The sequence below is a fragment of the Melanostigma gelatinosum genome (assembly GCF_949748355.1).
Source record: "Melanostigma gelatinosum genome assembly, chromosome: 5".
NCBI classification, from domain to species: domain Eukaryota; kingdom Metazoa; phylum Chordata; class Actinopteri; order Perciformes; family Zoarcidae; genus Melanostigma; species Melanostigma gelatinosum.
Genome location: NC_136638.1, coordinates 24,876,281 through 24,900,162, shown reverse-complemented (window position 1 = coordinate 24,900,162; position 23,882 = coordinate 24,876,281). Strand labels below are relative to the sequence as shown.

At 40.6% G+C, this 23,882-nt stretch overlaps 1 protein-coding gene across 1 annotated transcript in view; it reads right to left on the bottom strand.

Annotated features, from left to right (window-relative positions):
* The window catches only part of ldb2a (LIM domain binding 2a), a gene marked incomplete at its 5' end in the record, with an annotated part of 77,575 nt that overhangs the window by 38,304 nt on the left and 15,389 nt on the right, over window positions 1-23,882 (bottom strand). The window contains one exon of the mRNA XM_079269344.1: window positions 19,702-19,804. Within this exon, the coding sequence (XP_079125470.1) occupies window positions 19,702-19,804 (103 nt within the window). The remainder of the gene's footprint in view (window positions 1-19,701; window positions 19,805-23,882) is intronic.

Genomic DNA, 23,882 nt, shown 5'->3' with positions numbered 1-23,882 from the left:
TCAAACTAAAAATGCTTCAACTCAGCAGTCAGAGGTTTCTGTATGAAACAGCGAAAGAGCGAATACCGTATCGTTCTTGAGGCAAAGCAGCGCAAGACTTTCATGCCGAATCAATCACCAAGTATCAATCCCATTTTTCATGAAGATGAGAGTAAGAGGCTGGAACCATGGCTGGTTTAAATCGGAATAGCGTGGCCGCAAACACAAAGAAGACTTCTCCTCTAAAAGGAAGTCATGACTTAACCTCTTCCACTTCAACCCTCTTTACCACAGACCCTTTTTAGGGGGGGCAGGGGATCTTTAGGGGGGCTAGTAGGTCAACAGTAGATGCCACATAGAAGTGGTCTACATCACCTGAACACTGGGAACCTGAAGATTAATCTGGAGATGCAGCTCAGCACTGTTTGTCAAGTTGTTCTAGTCATAAATCAGAAATAAAAATATATTGATTTATGAAAATAAATGGTGAAAGTGTAAAAGGGCGAAGTACATTATGATGAAAGTATATGATGGTCATCCCCAAATAACACATTAAGCCACCAAGACCTTGAGGAACTCCACAGAAAAACGGCTGACCTCGACCAAAGAAATTCTTCGTCGACGCATAAGAAAAAGCGGCCGGTTAGTCAACTAATTGAATAAGAAAAAGCCAGAGTCAAATCCCATGTTGTGATTTGGTATCAAAAGCTTTTGACATTTGAAGATTTCTGTAAGAATTGGACGTCCTTTCGGCGATTCGATGGGGAGCAGTTCTGTTCTTAAAAACTACGAAGACACCCCCTTATTGTCAATATACCTAGGAAAGCCATACATTGATTTTAGCATCAAATTCCATAGGATTAGCATAAAGTTGGCATGTCTGTAAAGGGAAGATTTGTAGGTACCATAGGACCCATTTTCATTGATATCTCGAGGTGAGCGGTCAAGGGACTCCTGTGAAAATGTAGCCTAGCCTATCTTCGGCGCATTATTTATCCTCCTCTGGTGCCAATGGATTCTTTAGGCTTTCTAGTTTCATATAATACCAGATATGTTCACTCTAGATCTAAAACTGAACCTGCTACAGCCTCTGAAAGACAGTAAAGTTGACCGAGGGCGCTGGCGTCCGCAAGGACCGGAAGAGATTAAGGTTCATCATCCAATATCTGCAAAGTATAGACAATCTACCGCATTGAGGGGTTGATTATTTTGTCAGCCACAGATTAAAGATAAATCTGTCCTTTGAAAAGTACCATAATGTGTGTCTAATTTTTAACCATCAATCATTTTTGCAATGTAAGACATTTTTTCCATTCTAAATGGCATTATCTCAAATTAGAATGAGACGAGTCAAACCCAGGCCACTCAAGACTTGTCAGCAGTGTTCGTCCAACCTGTCCAGCTGGTTGATGATTAAATCCTCATGCTGGTGGAGTACAGACAAATTAAAAAGCACGGAAGGAAAAAAAAAGAATAAAATAGAAACAGGCTAGAAAGTCGGGAGATACTCAGTGGGCGATTATGCAGCAAACGCAGCTCTCCGCAGTGCAGGAGAGAAAAGGATGGAAATGAGAAGGAGGCGAGCAGGTAGAAATTGTGTATGATCCATAATGTCTGCATCCTGCAAATAGTCAGACAATCGCTGGCTCTTTTTTTGAAGTGTAGGTTTAGGGACGGTCAATAGATAGAGCAAGGCCCCAATAGGTAAGGGGTTCAATTCCCTTTGAAGTTTTGTGGCAACCCCTCTCCACTAACATTTACAGGGTGAGAGGCTCCGTTTCCAAGTTAATGCTTTAGATTAGCCTTCGTTTTATACTGTCAATGCAATGATTTCCCCCTTTTTTACTTCTAGGAGTGGCTACTGTGGATAAAATGACAGTATATATATAATATGCGTATTGATATATCTCATGAATCTTTTGGAGATATATTTAATAAATACAATACATCACACATTAATGCAGTTGCACGCAGCTACAAAGGCATTTTAAAATGTCTATTGATATACAGTAAGTGTGAGGAATTATAACTTCTCCTAAAAAACATGTGTTAAAATGACTACTACTGTGTTTTACTTTATTGTCATCCATTATCTGTTCATACACCTGCCTCCGCTGATGAAATAGAAATCCTGTGTTATGCTGTAAGCAATGTTTTCATAAAAACTCCCTCTTTTTGTTACGTTCTTTTTTATTTTACATTATGATGATGTACTGTGTGTATGTATTATGTCATGTCACATCGCGTCATGCTAAATGAAGAGCAAATACAAACAGACATCTGGGATCACTGGCAGAAGCTAATGTGTTGACAGCGCTGTAATTGTTGGAAGCATGTGTTTTCCCAGGGGACGATATCTTGATTCGTAACACTTCTGCACTACATTTTTACATTTTAAGGCTTTCAGCCCTCTCTTCAAGTGATTCCAGTCTCAAGTGGATAAAATGACTGAGCAGGGATTTGGTCTCTCTCTCTCTCTCTCTCTCTCTCTCTCGAGGATAATCTCTGACTTTCCAGCCACTGAGTGCTGTCTGCAACCTCATAGCGTATACATGCAGAAAGGTTGGAGTCAAGCAAACAGATTATGGGACCTGAAAAACCAAGATCAACAGACTCAGATAGGTAATATTGATTTTCTTTCAGTCTGTGACGAGTGTACAAACCAGCGCTTGGTTGGACCTACGGTATTTGTTGTAATCAATAAGCTAAGCTAAAAATACTATTAAAATCGATTATTACCCCTCGGTGTAAGCTGCTGTTGATGATCGCTGAGAGGAGAGATGCACGCATGAAATCCAAGACATATCGATCCGTGAGCTCAATCGATGGTCGAGGGGCGCATACACTACTTGGCAAACAAATGTCTGCCTTCATCGACTCATATCTCTGCCTAAACACCCGCCATGAGCTACCATTACTGGGTCAACGGGGACGGGTATTAGATCATCGGCAAACTGATTAAGTCGACTCAAGTTAAGCGTTTGTCAAGCCTCCGACAAACAGGATTGTCGCAAAAGAGCTTCGCACGAGCAGAGACGCAAGTGACGACACGTCTTTTAATGGAGAGGTTCAGATTCCATAAACTCCACTTTAATACCATACTCGCATGCAAAGACTCAAAGGCTCAGCAACCCTCTTCTTTCCAGACACACACATCTAGCAGAGACATCTCCATTGCAAATCCTCTGCTTACCTTCCTCTATGAATTCATTTAACACACAATGATTGCACAGTAACCGTCTCACATTCAGTAATTTTCGCGCTACATCAGTAAAACCCAACCTGGTGGTCGGACCGGGATTATGAAATAAATCGGACATGTCACAGGATGATTAACAGAAACAAAGAGCAAACACAAAACTGGCTTTTTACTTTTGCTTTATTCGTGAATTACTGGATATGTTTTAGAGAAGTATGATCCACTTTCTGGCTACGTGTGAAGTAAACATAGCTTTGTTTACGCGGTTACGAGTCACAAAGGTTAGGAACCACTGATGTAAACACAATCCCTGAGCCAATAAAGTACATGGCCTGATTATTATTATTTCATTGTCACCATTAGTGACTACTATCTCCATTAATTGGGTTTATAAAATATCAGAAATTTCACATCTTTACATGTGTGTTGTCCCAAACCCCAAAGTATCTGTCTGCTGTAATAAAAGACAGAATAAAATATTCACATTAGTAGCTGGAAAAAGATGATTTTGCCATTCTTTTCTTCAAAGAAAGACACCGTTAACAGTGTTTTTAAAATAGGTGCGGATTCATTTTCTGTCCATTAACTACTCGATTAATCAATTAATCATTGCAGCTTCGCCTGATTATGCGTCCATCTAGTGTTGTGTGATATTAACTGAAGCAATTCGACTACAGAGGGTCTACCGTTAACCTCAAGCATAAAGCCTGCTTGAGCAAAATCAAGTGGATATCTTACAAAGTTGAAGTTTTAAGACGAAATTCCCTCTTTGTTGAGCCGGGGCAGAGAGACACGTCCTGGTAGTTGCATGTAGGCTTGTTGCCAGGACAAAACACGAACAAACACACGACTACCAGGACAGAGACCACTTTATTTGGCTAACTCAAGACTGCTGAAGCCTCATTTTAGCTTTGGCTGAACTTAAGAATTCATCTTTCAATTTGTAGTTGCTGTAAAAGGACATCTCTTTCTGGACAGCATGAAGAACAGGCATTTCTACAGCAACCAAACTCTTTGAATGTACGTATGACATGCAAGTATTGTAATTAGCATGAAATCTGAACCTGACGATATCAGACCAAAGCCAGTTTACATACGGGCACTGACTGTACAGCAGTGTCCCAAAACACTGTGGAGAAAGGGTTAAAAACAGCCAGCATGTATTCCAGAGACAGACTCACACACACTCGTACAAACACACACCAGAATGTGGGAATCACTGCCCAGAACATGAAATATTCATCAGTCATACAACTTTAATTCTCTCTCTCTCTCTCTCTCTCTCTCTCTCTCTCTCTCTCTCTCTTCTCTCTCTCTCTCTCTCTCTCTCTCTCTCTCTCTCTCTCTCTCTCTCCTCTCTCTCTCTCTCTCTCTCTCTCTCTCTCTCTCTCTCTTCTCCTCTCTCTCTCTCTCTCTCTCTCTCTCAACAAAAAACAATAATAATTTCATTAAAACCCTTTTGCACAATTGTCCAGATGCACATCATTAACACGCCGCTACATTTGGAGGAAACCACTGTTCTCGTATTCCCACATTACATTTCAAAAGCAAGGCTGCCGGGTGGCAAAGAGAGGAGCGCTCCACTTTACAGTAATACTGTGATGCTGAGCTTTAGAGGTCCCCTGCTATTAAAGTTATTGTCCCTCAAACAAGAAGGACGAAATAATACCAATGGCTCACTATATAATATAAAAAGAAAATGTGTTGTATGTATACTTTATAAGACAATAAACATTGAAACTAAAAGGCGTGTTTACAGCTCAGTACAGCATGTTTTCTGAGCATGTTCTGGCGTCCAAATAGTCAGTGACACAGCTGCCAAACTGTTATTCAGAAAGTATGTCAATTGTTAAATTACCTTTGATTTTAAAAACACCAGTGTGGTTATATTTATTTATCCATCTATACTTTTGTCAACGCCATGGTTCAAGGATAGGAAATAAACATGGTTGTGGTTTATTGTAGGAGTTTGAGTTCCTAACACGGGTAAATCATATTTAGTTGTGGATAACGTCGGTAAACAACTGATATATGTTGCTGATGAACATTTTACAACTTAGCATAAATAGTATTTATGCTAAGTGTCTTTATTATGTTGATGAGAGACCTCAACCTGGCAGCATTACATATCGTTCAGACAGACATGACGTTTGATTCAAAGGCCTAAAAGATACGAGGACGCAAAGAGTAAGAAAACAGCAGCTTTGTGTTTCTCACAAATATGACTCACATGCAGCTACTCCATTACTGATCATGTAGATGTTCATATGCTGCTGGACAGATCCTCACTTTGAGTTCATTTGACAAATACTTTTGAAGCAATGCCATAAATGGAACACATGGAGCACCCTTTTTCTCCCTGGTCTTAAAACCAGTAACAAGCGGAGGGCTGAGTGCACCGCTGCGGAAACAAACAAAAACGTCTCTGAACAGACAACAAAGCTGCAAAATGTCACATACAATATTATGTGACTTCGGCACCACAGTCACCACTTCCAAGATGGACCTTATGTCTTTCACCGCTCTTCAAAACTGATTGTGTTGCTTAGTTTGTTTGACAAAACGTAGAACAACGGCTACAAAATATGATTAAACTAGCAGAAGAGACTTAAATTGGGCTTCCTGGTGGCTGAGTGGTTCGGGGACAAACCCGAGTCCCCGGTTCTTCTGCCTGGCTGGACTGTTTTCTACTCTCTCACCCAACATTTCCTGTCTCTCTCTTTACTGTCACTTTCAAATAAAAAGGTATAAAATACCCCAAACATAATGGTATAAAAAAAGAAAATTACTCAAATTAATATTTTTTGTGTTTGAGTTTAAAAACTAAACAAACGTGTTTTATTAATATAAATAAACTACACTGAATATCTATTATATCACTCCTCACAGTACATTTTCCGGGTTTTGCAGAAGAAATAATCAAACACAAGCCAAGAGAAGCCCTTTCAACACCAGCCGAATACTGCTGGCAATTCACAGAGGAGGAAAATCAAGATACGTCTTTGTCTTGTTTTCTCAACATCTGCAGACCAGTTTCGGCTGAACGGACCTCTATCATTTTGACTTTCCCAGCAGAAATCTGGGAGGGGGGGGGGGGGGGGAGGGGGAGAGAGAGAGAGAGATAAGGACGAGAGTGTAACAAGAGAGAACAGCAGAGCAGAAAGACAGAAAGAGAGAGAGCGAGAGAGAGAGAGAGCGAGAGAGAGAGAGAGAGAAACACATCTCCGGTCACCCTCATCAAACCTTACGCCACGCGTGGATGGTGACTACGGGCAGAGAGGGAAGCAGGAGGAAGAGGAGAGGATGGGGAGGGGTGGGGGGAGAGTCGGAAGTGTTGGGGGGGGGGGGGGGGTATGTCCCCTCGAGGCCAGCCCCCTCATCCCCTCTTCACCTCCATCCATAATTCAACAGGGGCCGCGCACCCCCCCCCCCCGAGCATGCCTTACCAACCCCCAGGGCGCAGCTCCGCAGGGAGGACACAACACGCAGAGGAGGAAGAGACAAAGACACCTCCACCACCTCCACAAATAGTGAAACACCAAATCAAATGCCAGAACTCAGTGGTGAGAAGCATCGTTTCCCCCGTAAGTTAAGTCAAACTCCAGTCGCACATATCGAGGGATGAGGGTGGAGTATATCGTCACACGCCGTTACTGCCATTGTGTGTGTGTGTGTGTGTATGTGTGTGTGTGCATGTGGAAAGAAGGGTTATTGAGGGATGAAAAAAGCGCCACATAAACATTTAATACCTTAAGTAAAGCAGTGCAGGCCCTTTCATAGACTATGGAGACTGATGGTTCTCCACCACTGTATTATATATAAATATGGATTTCTCCATGTGCCAATAACTTTGCACTGAGAATGTGCTCTTCTGCCATGTGTGTGTGTACACACTGTATGTGTTTTTCTACATATGCCAAACACTTTTTCTTATTTGTATTTGAGACCAGGTGTGCCCTCTCTCTGTGATTGTGTGTGTGTGCGCGTTTGCAGATGTGTATGCTCAAAAGCTCTTTCACTGCCTCAGTGTGTTTGTGTTGTATATCGGCAGGAGCTTACCCTCGCTTTCACTGTGTGTATGCATCTGTGTGCCCGTGCCAGTGTGTGTGTGTGTGGTATGCATACACTGCATGTTTTCCAGGTGGAGTTCTTCTTCTACTCTCCAGTGTGCGGATGAAAATGCTATTCATTATTAATAAAACCTCTCTGTCTCTCTGTCTCTGAGCTCATCTTGTTGACCTTTCTGGAACGTTCTGCTGTTAAAAGCTTATGTTGCACTTCACTCTTCATTTTTTTCATGAACTGCATTTTTGTCATCATGACTTGTAGCAAACATTTACAAAATACCATTTTGAGCAAAAACAAATCGCAGACGTGTCCCGTCAAGAGACCTCATGGGACGATGATGCTCAGGATGCTTCCCAGGATGCTTTTAACGCAATTTCATTTATTACAAAGACAAAGAGAGTAAAGAGGAGATGAGGGAGGACAACGTGGCAGAAGAAGCAAGGAAAGGACTGATGAGGATACAAAAGGAAGCATGATCTGGAGGAGAAAATGAGTCGGGAATGGAGAGCAAGAAGAAAAGAGAGGAGCATAATGTGGTAGAGAAAGATGAAGAAGAGGTGAGGAAGGAGGACTAGAGGGAGAAGAGGATTGCTGTTTGCAACATCTATTGTTTCTCAAACTGGAAAGGGAAGCTGGTTTTGTTTTGCTCCGGGGCACACGGAGCATTGAGAAACAGGAAGCCAGTGGGCCTGCCCATCCTCACGGACAGCTGGTGCCCTCCGATAGCTGTTCCCTACTTCCTGTTAGCTACACACAATGGTTCCCACCCTGATCCAGGCCACCTGGAAACCAAACTGACTGACAACTCACCAAGTCTGTGCACAGACTCTACTACTACAGACTACAGACTCTACCACTACAGACGATACCATTGTGAAGGAGCCGTGGGTTTGTGTAGGATCGATGCACCCCACCATAGCTAAGACTAAATAACAGATTTATCAGTGATTAGATACATTGATAAATGTTTCTCTGTTTTGCATTGTTCATGTATAGTTGGTCAAGTACACTTGCTTTTGTCTTTCAGTGCTTTATTGGCTTCATGCAAATTTATCAGTGTATCGCATGTATGTCAGCCGATGGGTGACAAAAAAACGGACAAGTTGATTTTTTTAACTGCAAAGTATTAAGCTCAGTACATCTCTCTCCCAATTAGAAAATAATGATAAAAGAAAACCAAAAAAAATCTAAAGTATCTCAGGGATCCATTTCAAGAATGTGTGTTTATGTTAAATTTTATACTTATTTTCTTCTGATCTTAAACACCTAAATATCAATATCTGTAATGACCTAAAAAATCCAGTATCGGGCGGGCTATAGCACATGCAATGACGACTTTGTTTTTCATAGTTAGTAGATTTTATATTTCCAATAACTTTCTAAGAAAAACTCCATAATAAAGTAAAACAAAGAAATGCAAACATTTCCTAAAATGGAATAAAAAAAACACACAACACTCCTCTTTGTAGTAAATGTGTATGAATTCCAACATAGTTAATCCCGTAAAATGTACACTTTAGAGAGAGTGTCAGAAACGTATTGACAATTATTCTTACTCCAACACTTCCACACATATTGTAACAAACTGGGAAGTCGGTTCTTTCAAATGTACTATTTGTCTTTCACGTCCTTTGTTGTCAGAAGTTTGTTGACAGCAGTCAATAAATAAAATGTACTTGGTGCAAGTGAAGTAATGGCACACATGAAAATAGTAAGAGCTAGGGGTGTAACGGTTCACACAATTCACGGTTGGGTTCGGTACGATACAGTGGAGCCACGGTTCGGTACAGTAGAAAACTATAAATGCCAGAGAAATGTACTTGATTTTAAAATATATTTATTCATTACAACTAACATCATGAAGTTATTCTTTGACTTTGAACAATGATGGAACTATACATGAGTGACTCATCTTCTGGGGTGTCTTCTTAGCAACACATAAGCATAAAAAACAAAAACTGCTCCTTAATGTTATGTAGTATTGTTACTTACATCTTGCTTACATCTTGCAAAAGAGATTTTTTTTTATCTTAAAGGGACTACCTGGTTAAATAAAGGTTTAAAAAAAAAAAAATGTATTCAAACGTATTCGGTTCGTCATGCGTACCGAACCGTGAGCCTCGTACCGAACGGTTCAATACGAATACGCGTATCGTTACACCCCCAGTAAGAGCCCACAAAAATATTTTTTAAGTAGAGAGTCTTTTCTTTTGTCGAAAAATGAATTGCAGGTACGTCCTAATGTGCTTTACTTTCATGCCGGCGGGCTTTTTTAACAAGAGTAGGCGTCAATTATTTCATACATCGGATGTTGTTTTAAAACGAAAAGGCTCTGATTCCCGGCAGCCTCAGAAGAACCACGTTATGTCTTTAAAAGGCCCGTCTCTTTCTTCTCTGGTCAGACAGTGCAACAAAGCCACAGCGCGCACCTGCTGCTGTATATTCTCGTCAGACTCTCAGATAAAATGCACACTGTGCTTACACCCACAGATTCACACATACTGCATTAAACGATCGCCAGGAGAACAACACAAATCAAAACTGGATTCACATCAATTTTAGCCTCCGTTATTGATTGGTATGACTGTGAAAGGTGGACAAGAGAATAATAAAGGCAGAGAGTTTCACTCCTTCATCACTCCTTCGTCTCTTACTTTTAATTGCATAGTTTTCTTTTTAAGTTACACGGCTAATTTGAGGCCGAAAGTTATAGTATATTATATTCAAAAATGGTTTTCCACTGAGCACAGAGAGTCGGAATGCTTAAAGCAAAGACTCATTTAAAATATTCATTCTCACAAAATGTTTAAAATACCATACTCGAACACATTACACACCGAAATACGTTCAATCATTGATGATGAATGCACTTCAAATATATGATTGAGATAATTCTATACAAGTCCAAAGTGTAGTATGTTTCTACAGTTACAGCTATTCTCATAGTTTCTCCAAGAGAGGAAAGAAAAAATGAAAAAAGCGGGGGCAATCATAAGACAGCAACACGTCTCCTTTCCTTTGTCTTTCCAATACGTTAATAAGACCTGGTAGTGGGTCGTCAGCTACATACGGACCAGCTGCAATCGGGCGATTGCCCCCGATTATTGTTGCTCTGCCTCACTTAATAATTGCCAGGACACGGTATAAGATTGATTCATGTAGCCGCTGTGATGAAATAAGCATCCCGTTCTACTATTTGCGTGGTAATGCGAAGTAGCCGCCGCCGTGTTCACCTTACACAACTCTTAACTCAGAGCGGTGGTGTCCGATCCGATTGGTTGCACAAACCACACACGGAGAGGAGGGGAGGCCAGTTGCAGAGAGGAAACGATAACGGGCTTATCGCTGGGTGAAAAACAGACAGAAATAGAAAAACCTTTCACGTTCTGGCACTCACTAAACATCAACTGGCCAAACTCAATGTCTTAATTGGCATCAGGCAGGCGTTGCAGTCAGAAAGTGCATAAATAACAAAAACATAACTAGCAATTGGAATTGATTTCCCATTAATAATTATTTAATAACACTAAGTGTGAACTTTTTTAACTTTTTAATGGCCAATTTAGGCAAAGTTCCCGCGATGGGACTGGAATCTCTAACTGGATCCAACACCAATGTTGTGGGTGCAGGATATTTTTACTACTATCCATTTGGAAGCATGATAAATGGAAATAAGAGAGACGACTCTCGTTGCATTGGTCTTAGAGCAATCACAGTCAAAGTTCAGCCGGGCAACTGGGTCAGAAATTGACTTACCCAAAGGCAATTTTTACTCGCCCAGATACAAATTGTTCAATTTATTAGCGTTTATTAAAGACTAAAGTTAAGTAGGAGGTTAAGCTCACTTCAACCGCCTCAAAAGGAATTGAAGACCTGTCCGGAGCTCAAAGAAGAGGGCACACTTGTGTCAAGAGAAGCTTGGGTCCAAAATACACTGGAGCACATGGATTAAAGGAAACAACCTTTATGAGCAACAAGGACAATCCCGCTCTTCTGGTAAAGAACAATGGCACCGGAGTGAACAACTGCACGTTTTCTGAAACATGATACGTTGCGTTGGAAATCAGTTTTGCAATTCGTTGACTTGCCTCGGTGTTCGTGTTTCGTGAAAACACCGCCGGGGCCCCTGAGGAGGGGTTGTCATCAGCCATCGTAGCTGCCATGCAAGTGAGATGCTGTCAGAAACTTGACATGCCTTTTAAAAAACGATCCCGTTTTACTCAAAAAAATCATCCTCATTGACAATTTGAAGAGAACCACAGTACTACGTTTAGCTTGCCCAGCTGTATCTAGAATACTTCATCTACACTTTTGAATGTTTCCGGGTTTCCACAAACGCCCACAAAAGAACTCAAGTCTTTTCTCTTCATAAAAAGGCTCAATATTTTACAATAAACATTGATAATTAAATGAAGATCTAGCAATCTAACAAAACATGTAATCGTGGTGTTAAAGTTTGAATCATTCCAATTTAATAATAACTTTGCTAATTGCTTGTACGTCATTTATCAAGAAAAATGCCAAACCTACGAACGGAAACTTGATTCTGGCCTCTTTCACTTCAGGATTCAGCCTTTTCTTCTTTGTAACTTAGAATATTTTTGGGTTTTTGCGATTTTGATAGACGTCAACAATTTTGTCATCACTTTTGGCTCTGAGAAGTTGCGATGGGTATTTTTCTACAGCTTTTTGCATTTTATGAACTAGAAAAACAATTAAAAAAGAAATGTATACAAAATGTTGAATAATGAAAACAAAACATTAGGTGCAGCCTTCGGCTCAAGCTACAGTGAAGAATGGAAGTAGATGTTTGTTATGCAGAGATGCACTGCAGACCACTTACTTTACTTTGCCTGCTCACATACATATAATATATTTCTACACCCTCCCCGGGCTTTCCTTGTGACTCATTGTTCGTTCCTGTGAAGGGTTTGCTGTCATTCGGTCATCTTTCCTACTCTCCCTTCGTCATTCTCCCTTTACACAACACAGTTCAACACCTAGAAGCTGGATTAGCACGTCGTCGACCGTCAGGCATATTGTGAAAATACACCACAAGCGTAGTTTACAATAGATGGCAGTATCGAACTATCCACAGAAAGCAAAATGTTGTGACTTCTCCCCTCTTTCTCTCTCTCTCTCCGTCTCTCTTTGCGTCCGATCCAGCGCTGTGGTTCCCAGGCTTGGCCCGACTGTCAATCAGCAGCAGCCTACATCTCTGCGCTGCAGCTGAGCCAGGGCTGCATCATCCCGCCTGCCAATCACCGCTCTACACCTTCACTCCATCTTATCCATCTCTCTGTAAAGCAGCCTCGCACACCACCACAACCCCCCCCCCACCACCACCACCCCACCCCTTCCTCTTTTCAAAACAACCCCCTCCACACAAGCATCCCCCCCTTTAACTCTCACACAGACACATTCACGCACAAACATTTGCTCGACTAGAGATAAGCTTCAGATACGGAGGCAGAGATACACCAGCACACACACACACATACAGACAGACCCAGGCCCGACACTGCACCACTCCCATACCTTCATTTGGGACTCCACCTCTCCTTCTCTTCATTCCACCGCCCAATTCAATAACACAGCCTCCCTCAAACAAGCCCTTCCCAGTTGTCCATCTCAGACCTCCATTCAGGTTCTTTCACACAAATACCGCATTAACTCTCGTCTGTAAACATCATTGTGTTCATGTTCAGGGCCAAAGCATCTTCTGTTTAATGCTGGACTGAGACTGGCTGGTAATATCATTAAGATATGGAGAGGTCCTGACTCAGACCAACATCATTATAAAGTAATATACAGAGGACACACTGGACATCAATAACATTATGATGAGTGTAGGAAGGAGCCAACGTGTTGAAGACAATTATATGAGGGGCTATCATATTTCAGAACTGGGGACTTAATCAAATTAATAATGTCTTATTGATAGGAAGTCAAATGACTCAATGGGAATGATGTCATTTGCACTGATGGAACCACACAGAATGTTTATGAAACCTTGCAGCTTTATGCAGCGTTTTAGCCCCTTTTGGTGCACTGTTTCCATTTTACAGCACATTTACCCCGTTTCACTGCAGAGTTTGACACCGATGTGTAACAGAACATTATGCGTCTTACACAACAGCAACGCTTTAAAGATTCAAAATGTTTCATTGGATTGAAATCTGTAAAGAAGTAATGTTTTACTGTACGTATAATAAGTTTATTTTCAGATGAAATCAGACTTAAGTTGCTAAAACTTAGTTCTTATTATTTAGTTGGTATGTGCAACACTTGCCGAAGAAAATATATAAAACATTGATGAAAACCTTCCCTGTTTGAATGCCTATAACCAATCGAGTCCCTTGTTAAGCTTACCTCACCAACGCGTTAAAGCCGTGTTTCCTTCCTCCTCATTATGCCCTCACGCTTGCTTAAAGATTATTAGCGGTGGTCACTTTATCGCTGCAATTATTGCGAGCTGCAATGCAAGAATAACTAGATGAATTGTAAATGTGTTGTGAATCACTTTTGCAGTTTGCCCTGAATCAGCCCACTAAACATGCAGAGTTTTCCCTCTCTTGTTTGAACTAGCTACTTCTAAAACGAGCCTTGCTCTTTGATTGCATCATGGAGTGCAGCTTTCATCAGATGCCTCATAGATTGCAGAGCCAGACAAGGTACTGGGGCGAATGTTAAGGCCATGGCAATTGGGGGTGTAATTAGAAAGATATTCGTTGTAGAAAACAATAATTGGCCTGAACAGATGGAGAATTGTTTTACACCCGTACAGGGGTGCACAAAAATGCACCAAAACACTCTCCCTCCAAAGATAAAACATTATGCAGACATTAAAAGTATTAACTTTTATCAAAGCAATATATTGTCATAGCAATACAAGGCTTTAATACATTTTTATTTCCGAAGACGCTATAAAATATTACGACATGCTGGAGACTAAAAATTCTCACTGCTCACATTTAGCGCTCTTCAAATCTTTGCAAGAACAAGGCGAGGCCAAAAAAAAAGAAAGAAAAAAGTAATCTGTCTGGATAAGCTGCTTATGTCGTCCTCTGACATGGTTTTTGTTACCGATACATGTAGATTACAATTAGACACAACAGACGATCTGGTGCTTTTTATTGGTGACAGGGCGGGGAATTATTCAGACAGCAGCAACATGCTCTGGCTCTTAAGACTGTCGAATAGCTGTCATTTCACCAAACTGTCATCTGCAGGGTTTTGAAGTCTGTAGTTGGTAAAGCAATACATTTACCAGCCAAACAGCCAGAGAAAAATACCCTGTCCTTGAAATTAAGGCAGCAAATGATTATCATTTTCATTATCAAGTCATCTGATTATTTTTGATTAATCAAATAGTTAAGTTAAATGTCAGAAAGTTCAATGAAAACTGTCCTCAAATTGCAAAGCTATTCCAATGATTTGCAGTTTTAGGAGGCAGAAATTGATAATTGAGTTTAACAATTAAGCAGTTCTCAAGTCATTGACTAATTCTGTTGAAAAGTGATTGTTGAATCTACGAATAGTTTCAGCTGTATGTGAGATACAGTCTAACGCCACAGTGAGGTGGATTTATCATGTTTGAAGCAGGAGTAGGTTTGATGGGAGTTCGAGAAAGAGGCTTGTGTGCATAAGGTTACTAGGAACGTATACTGTAGCGGGGAAGATGTTCTCTAAAGGCTTTCTACAGCCACCCGTCCTATGCGTAGTGTCAGATTCAGTTTAACTTCTGTTTAACTAAAACTTTATGAGAAGCGGAGCCGGCGTGAGGCTGTACCACTACACTTTACAGGTGTGTAGATCAAATGAAAGGCCGGGTTCTACTACACGCCCCTGGCCTGATGCCCGATTTGACGTGGCAGCTGGTGTGATCCCATCGCCAGATGGTCTCGAGTGTTTATGATGCGTTTGGTTGTGTTAAGTTATCTGTCTGGCAAATGTGTCAGGAACGAGTGAAACATGCTCATTCAAATTCCCCAGAGCATGACGTGACGTTTTAAATAACTTATTTAGTCTTACACTTTACGAACATACAACAGAGAGCAGCAGCACATCCTGAGGAGCATGAACAGAGGGAATGTTTGCCGTTTTTGCTTGATAAATGACTTAAATGATTCATCGATTATCAAATCTGACAAAGTCGACAATGAGCCGTCTGTTTATCGATATCAGCCCTCGTTAAGGGTCAAAACAGATTTCAGCATAAAGAATTGGAGCCTCAGGGCGGACATACACGCATAAAGAGTTCATCCCCCAACATTTAACAGACAAGCCTTTCCAATGTGATCTATTTCCTCCTAGAGGCCACAATGAACACCAGCTGGAGACGAGTTACAAACACCTCACACAGGTCCATGCAATACTAAAAACAGATTCGGTAAATTGGCTTTTCTTATTTTCCCTCCGCTGAGCGGTATGAAATTAGAGCACCTCAGACTGGAGTGAAATGATTACTTCCTTGAAATTATCGTATAAGCTACTGTATGTCTCAAAAAATATAATTCAGTTCCAACAAGGATTGGAGTTCTTACATTTATACCTCTATATATTATACTTAAAGTGATTTTAGTGGTTTTAATGGCATATCAAAATGTTTTTGTAGACTTATAATAAAACACAAATGTTGCCCTTTTCATTTTCTTAGTATGTTCATCTTTAAAAATAGAAATATTCTCGCTATAGTTTAGAAGTACCATGACAAATGTGTGGTACTGTAGAGCTAAAAAAAGCTCCATAATATTAAGCACAAGGCTGTCTGGGGCTTCCAAGCTTCGGTGAGAAATATACGAGGATATTGGAAGAACAACTGTTCACCCTATCCATCTAAATATCCATCTGCATTACACACACACACACACACACACACACACACAAGAGAGAGAGAGAAAGAAGGAGCGAGAGTTAAAGGAGAACCTTTAGGTTCTTTAGAGAACCTTCGGTCAGTCGGTACTTTACTTTGCTGTTCTGTCTAAGGAGGTATGATGACAAAAATCGCCATTTTATTGAAATGTGCAAGAATCAAATCAAATAATTTACAGCCATGGCCCATACTACTTAATTTGCTCATAAGTAGGCCTATAAAGAAATTAATAAATAAATAAGCAACAAATAAATAAAAGTTTTTTTTAAAGCAGTGTATCGATCTCCGCTGCGTTTCTGTCCCTGGACACTTGCACCCACGATAAACAGCGCAATCTGTCTGATACTTATCAATTAATGTTGATGCATAATGAATAATGTAATATGTAAATCACAAAAAAATAATGCATTGGACGTCGATTGAAGCACTCGTGTCACACTGCTTCTCACTGACAACTTTTTCAAACATGTTCTACTTAGTACGACGGTCTGAAGAGACTGAAAAATATTACAACTTTTTGTTTTGTTGCAACTCCTTGAACATGTAACCAACTGTGCTCCTCCCCACACCCTCACATCTCCACTGGTCAGTGTTGGTGTGACCTTCGTGGCGATAACCACATGTCAATGCACACTTTCACAGGGCGGCGAGCAAAGATTCCATCAGACTGAGGCCACTGTTGGCCACATTTACATTTTATATGCTCGGCGTTGAGCTGATGCTCTTGTTCAGAGTGACTAAGAATGAGCAGAGTGAGCTCAAATTGCCAAAAAGTTAAATAAAACAAAGGATTGCAGGAGCAACTGATAACACACAAATGTCCGTGCAACAAGAACGATTCTGTGTTATAGGAAAGGTGAAGAAAAAAAGCCTCAGGGAGAAAAGGTAAAAAAACAACATATTCAAATACTGCAACTCTGCTAGAAATGCTGAGCCACATATGATACATTTACATGCATTATTCTTCTGTGTGCATTTCATCACAAACATGTTCACATTCTAAAGTGACAATATTAAAAAAATATATACATCTCAACACGTCAGCTTGGGATTTGGGAAAATGTAATTTTGGACAAAATGATTAACTAATAATTGAGAAAATAATTGGCTAAAAAATCAATACTAAAAAAACTCATTGGTTGCAGTCCTATTCACTTAAATGTCATTACATTTTCTTTTAGATAAGAGCAGAGTTAGCTGCAACACAAATGCTGCAACACAGTGTGTCGAACTAAAATGGAAAGAGTCCCTGTGTCTGTCCTTTGACTGTTCCTCCGACCCACTTCACACTTGGCGGGTGTATTTCTGAGGACGTGAGGAGGAATCGCCAAGCAATCAGTAACTACATATCAAAGTTTAAAAAAGGGTTTTCAAATCAATATTTGATATGAAAATAAAAATATAATGATGTACATGTGGATTCATTTTCTCTACTGATCTGAAACCAGAAGTTGATTCTCGATACTTTTCTGTCTACACGATCTAGTTGGGTCGATTTCTAGTTTGATGCAAACAGGCTGAACCCGCATTAGTCATTACGACATTATTAAAAAGTCAAGTGCTGAATCGGAATCGAGAGAGGCTTGTTGACGGTGAGTCATCATTGCTATGGTGTTACGCCTCCCGTTCCCGGGGGAACAGGGTTACCGTCTCTACACCACTGGGGATTTTTATTTTTACAAACCGGGCCCGGCTACACTCTCTCTCTCTCATGACTGAGCTGAATCACACACGCTCATTTCAGAGCATCGCGTCCTTATCTAGGCCTCTGTGACATTCAATATGTTTCAGATATCAAAACACGAACCTATGCAGATGAGATGAAGGGGACAATATCTCAGATTCAATAACAGCCTCTGCTCTGTTATTTGCCGCTGAAGACCACATGCTGTGGATGCAGTCTTGGTGTTTCTAACTCGAGTTCTCAGCACAGAGAACGAATTGTTGAAAACGTTTCCTGAAACTTAGTATGGACGGCAGTTAGCTTAGCTTAAAGGCTGGAACGCACACAGTCGTTGTGAATTCGTCGAAACAATTCGTTGTTTTAGGCAGAGCTATTGGCTGTAAATATATTTGTTGGTGAACAACAGAAACTTCTTGGCATGAGGTTGCCAACGTTTGGTAACGCGCCTGCTCTTCTTTTGCTCTGTTGATTTAAATGAAAATGAACCCAGCCATTACATCTGGAACTCTTGAAGAATATTTACAACACAGATATGGTATCAGGTTGCATTGCACTCATCTCGGTAAAAAAGTGCCAAGATTGCTTTCGCACTTAAAACTGCGGTTCACATGTACATCTCTATTTAAAAAGCAGAGGCCACAATAGAGGTCTGTGATGAAATTGTCAGAGAGAGGTTCCCAGTATTGGGGTGTGATGTTGCACCAATGTTCAGCGATCACATACAGAGAGAAAGGTATTGTTAGAGGAGGGGGAGATAGCAATTGTATCACTGAGAGGACACTCAAATGTTTGACTCAGTGATACACATCTTTTTCTTTTCAGACTCACAATTGTTTGTTGAAAGGCATTTTGGGAAATGTAAGATATCAATAACTTAAGTGGAAGTAGACAAAGCAAGTTGAAGCAAAGTGGAAATACCAAATAAAAATCATACCTCGAAATGGTTGAACACCACACACTGAGGTATGAGGGATGTTTACCTAAAATGTAACACTGCTACATTATGGTGGTTTGTCCCTCTCAGCCACTACATCTGTTTAGTGAGAGTCTTATTGGGACACCAGCAACCTAATTCTAACAGACGTGGGCATATTACCAGGTGGTAACTGCTGGTTTAAGAAAATGGGACACCAGAACTTATAAAATATAAACATAACACAACAAATTACTGTATGACAGGTGCATTGGAGGGCAGTGCGACTTGAATAGAATTACAAAAATCCGAATGCCTGGTGAATAGTGGGGTAACGGACCATTGCCGATCCGTGCGGACGTGAGGCGCGGATCAATTACACAGGTCAACGTTAACCATCACAGTGTGCAATAAAGTTTTACCGACGATCGCTATCCGCCAATATTCAGTCAAATATGCGATCAGGACATCAGCAATTATGCTTTACTGGTCGTCTCTAATAATGTTACAATGTAAACAATCAATCTGTGTTCAAACGAAGGATCCATTCAGTTACATTAGGATGCGTTCAGGCTCTGCTCAGTGAAAATGAGTATTGGGTGAAGATTAATCATAACGTTATCAAGATGTGGTCACATATAACATCGTAAAATGCAGTGTTGTTGAGAAACTTGAATAAATCCAGTTGCTTTAATTGATGAGGAAAAGAACAGTATAGGTGACTACAAGAAGTTAAAAGGACAACATTTACAATTTTGATGGTTGACTGCCTTAGAGCGGTTGAAATGATTTTTTAGACGGTGGCAAAGAAACATTGTCTGGAGCCTTGTAGACCAGCTGCTGTGATCAAACAACAATATGGACCAGCACTGATCTGCAATCACTATCAGCGGCAAAATAAACGTGATCAGGGATCTCTAAAAGTTATATTTGCTCCCTTTTTGTGCTGATCCGAGCCGTTGAGTTGGACTAATTGCACTTACTGTATCTCTTTGGTCCATCCTCGAGGCAGAAGGAGAGTGTGAGGGTGGCATCCTCCTCAAAAAACTCTGTAGCGAAGGCGTCCCACCACAAACTGTCACTTTCCTGTGAAAGGACAAAAAGAACACTGCAGTTAGACAGAGGCAGGACTTCCTCAGGGTTAATAGACACTGTGTTTCTCTGAAGAATAATTATCTTCAGTTCATCAATATCCTTAGAAATACAGAATATGCACTCTGTAAAAACATGTCACTTCAGGTACCCCTCTGTCCTCTCAAAGGACCATGGTCGTTTCAGTTTGGTGAAAATATTCATATTATTTAATAACTCGGTGAATTTCCTTCATCCAGGTTGTTGCTCTTGCGCTGCTGCATTTTTACATAAATTCAATATTGATTCATTCTGATAAGTCAAAGATGGTGTGTCCATGCATGCTTCTCTATGAGACAAGATAAATAACATTTGTTTTTGATATATGAAGCCAGCAGTGCAGCAGGGCACGTATTTCCTTGATTGTAGATTGGCTCGTTTGTTTTTGGGGGGGGGGGGGGGGGGGGGGTTCATTAAAAGGAATTTTATTTAAATCACTGTTCTTACATTTGAGTCTACACAAATGTTCAAGTATGAACTGTAAAACAGTCAAATACATTACATGTGTAAAATAAATGATGACAGGCCCATAAAAAGACATCACTACATGAAAGGATGAGAACTAAAAGCTGACGGCTACAAAAAGAGATAAAAAGCATTTCAAAATGAGTCTATGAATCAGGTTCAAAAACGTGATCTCAATGCTGGCTGCTGGCCTGAGCCTATACGGGTCGATGTAAAGCCAAAGCCTGGCAACCTTTACTTTTCTTAAGCCTGGACTTTGGGAGAGCCCTGCCTCGGGCTCCTACAAGTCTGAACTACAAGCTGAGGTCCAACAGCTTTATTATTCACTGCTGCTTCTACTTTCCACAGCAGGTGATGATACCTTCAACTTGTACCTTCAAAAGAGCTATTCACATAGTCGTAGTAGTTGTTGTAACACCAGCAGCTATTAATAGCTTTAGTGGCAAATAAACAGTGGTAGAAATAGTAAGAACATGAACAGTATAGTTTTAGTAGTAATTGTGGCGGCATCAGTGGTAATAACGGTAGACATAGAAGTACTAGTAGTTCTAAAGATCTGCAGAAGCAGTAGTCAGTGTACACTCTGTGAGGAAACTCATGTAAATCTCTTTGGCCTGAAATGATTCCTCTAACAGCCGTTTACCCTCCTCCTCCCCCCACTCCTCCCAAAAAAACCCAGATCATGTAGGCGGGACGACCCCCTCTCCTCCCCTGCCCTCGCCCCTCCACCCGCCGACGTTGGACTGATGCTAATTTCCTCCGACACGTTATGACAGATCACTGCGTTTCATTCTGGGCCGAGGGATGGCAAGCACTTTCCAGATGCCGACAATTAGCGTTGTCACCGTCGAGCAGCGTCAAGCCCGATAAGCAGCGACCGGGGCGGCCTCGCAGGACAGCGTGTCTCCAACGCGGCGAGTCTGATGCAAAGAGGAAGCGATGTGGTCAGGAGGACGTAAACCTGGACCTTCATCCAGCTGCTCAATCAATAGGTGATCGTGAGTAAGTGTGGAGGTCTTTTGGATGGCAAACCAATCAGCTGAACTGTGAACTACAGACTGAACTGAGAGGAGTTTTAACAAGTATGAGGCTAATAGAAGTCCAAGTTATCATTTATTTATTTATTCTATCAATGTCCAAATAGACCTCATCCCCATCGATGATGCGGAAACAACAAGAGACATCCTTCTTTGAAGACAGGCTGCAACCGACGATTATTTCCATAATCAATTAATCTCACAACCGTCTTTCTGATTAATCGTTTAATCATTTGGTCTATAAACTGCTTTAAAAAAATGTGAAAAATGACAATTTCTCAGAGCCCAAGATGTCAAATTGCTTGTTTCCTTCAACAGACTCTCCAAAACCCCAAATGTTTGTAAATGTACAATAATGAAAAAACAGAAGGAAGCAGCAAATCCTCAAATGTTTGGCCTTTTGTCTTCATTCATTAATTAAACAAATTGTTGTTGATTGAATTAAACTGACTATTTCACGCAAATATTTTCAAAAAATTAAGTTATGGTAGCAGTCCTGGCCTTTAGTATTTGGAAAGTTGACTACCCTTTTCCCTTCAGCAACTTCAGCACCATAACAAATGTGCCAATGGTGCAAGTTTCATCAAAAACTGGGCCGACTGTGTCAAAAACATCATATATTGTTATGAAAATGTTGACCAGTAATGATAGCGCCCCCATTAGGTCAATCAGTGTACTGTGTGGAAACGTGCTACGCTTTCTCTGTGTATGCAAATGTATCACTGGCCAGCTGTCCGCTGGGAACGGACTGCACGAGCTGCCGTGTGTGTGTGTGTGTGTGTGTGTGTGTGTGTTATAGCTGTGTCATACTGTGAGAATCAGCTGGCGTGAACTACCAGCATGTGTGTGGTGTCTGTTTTATATGAATACATCTATTTCAGAAGAGACTGACGGCGAAGGAAGAAACAGACAGAAATTGAAACGGACTGACTTCAGTGCTACTCGTCATTCAGATGGAGTTCAACCCATAATCCACCACCAGGAGGGGGCGGGACCTCCTGGGATTGACAGTCAAATGAAGGGTCAACAAGACTCTCTCTCTATCTCTATATATACACTGTACACACACACACACACACACACACACACTCTCTCTCGCACACGCACACACACACAGTGCAACTATGACCCTGTTCTGTGTATCTGATTTCTATAACTCCTTGAATAAGTTTTAATGACACAAGAACAACATAGCAAAGAGATCAAAATAAGTGTCTGCATTGATCATAAAATGATAAAGCTGGCGTTGTATATTTTTCTGATTATCTACAGATCAAACAACACGTAAGTCCATCTCTCAATGGTTTGTTTGTTACTTTAACTTTAAAAACTCTTGAATGAATTGAATACATATGTGGTGCCCTATAGAGAGTGTTACAAGTGTAACGTTAATTCACATGGGATTTACTCACAATAATCTACAGTGGCATGTTCCCTGTGTTTAACCAATTTAACCATCATGTACTGAAGCTACTTCGAAGGTCTCTTTTGAACACAAAATAAAAGCTCCAACGTACATTCCACAGAGGACAATTGTTTACATTACAATACGTATTTTAACAAAAATAAAAGCATCAACATCCTTAAGTATGCCTGTCAAAAATGTGTTTTAATGTAGTTAGTTTTAAGTCTATGACAATTGAAAGTAATTCAGAAATCCAGTAGCCTATTCTGAAGTATACAATTTTGAGGTTTTTGTTCTTCACTTAAGTATTTCCATCTTCCTTTATAATTCCACTCCCCTACATCTTAGAAGGAAATATTTGAGTTTGTACTCCACTACATGCATCTCTGTACTGTGCAAGTTCAAACATACGGATCATCACAAGTATCCTTGAAGTTCACCAGTTACATTTCTTTCACGGTGCAAAGCACCAAACCTTCCAACTGAACTTCCCCTGCTGCTAGAACAGGTTAGGGGATTTCATGAGGAAGCGCGATCCACATTTTGACATAATCTGCCTTGATTTAGTGTCGGAGATACATTTTTCGAGTGCTGCTGTCATCCTGAGGGCCCCCATCACTCTGTTTTAAAGACTCCTCAGTAAGCTTCCTCTTACTGTTTTAATGAAGTGGTTTACTTAAGCTCCCACTTCTCTTCTTTTACAGAATTCTGTCTTCCTTAAAATCCCTTATTCGGTTTTACAGAAGAGCGTTAGTTAACCTCCCCACACTCAGATTTAAGCAGTTTCACCCACAGACTTAAAAAATATGGTTTCATTATTAGACTCAATGTTAGTATTATGTCCATTTTTCTCTCTCTGTGCCCTTCTCACACTGTTTTTTTCACACAACTGAACCATTTTTTCAAAATAAGATGTTCTGCTCTGTATCAATATAGTTCATTTTGTCAGTCTAATGATATCTGGCTCGGGCAGGGTCCAAACGTACGACATGCTTTGGTTAAACCCACCCAGACAACAGAGAAATCTAAAAATAACAACCACATTTCATGCAACATGAACAGCACTTCATTCTACCACAATAAAACAAATGGCACTTGACAGTTTCATTGCTCTCCTCCATATCAC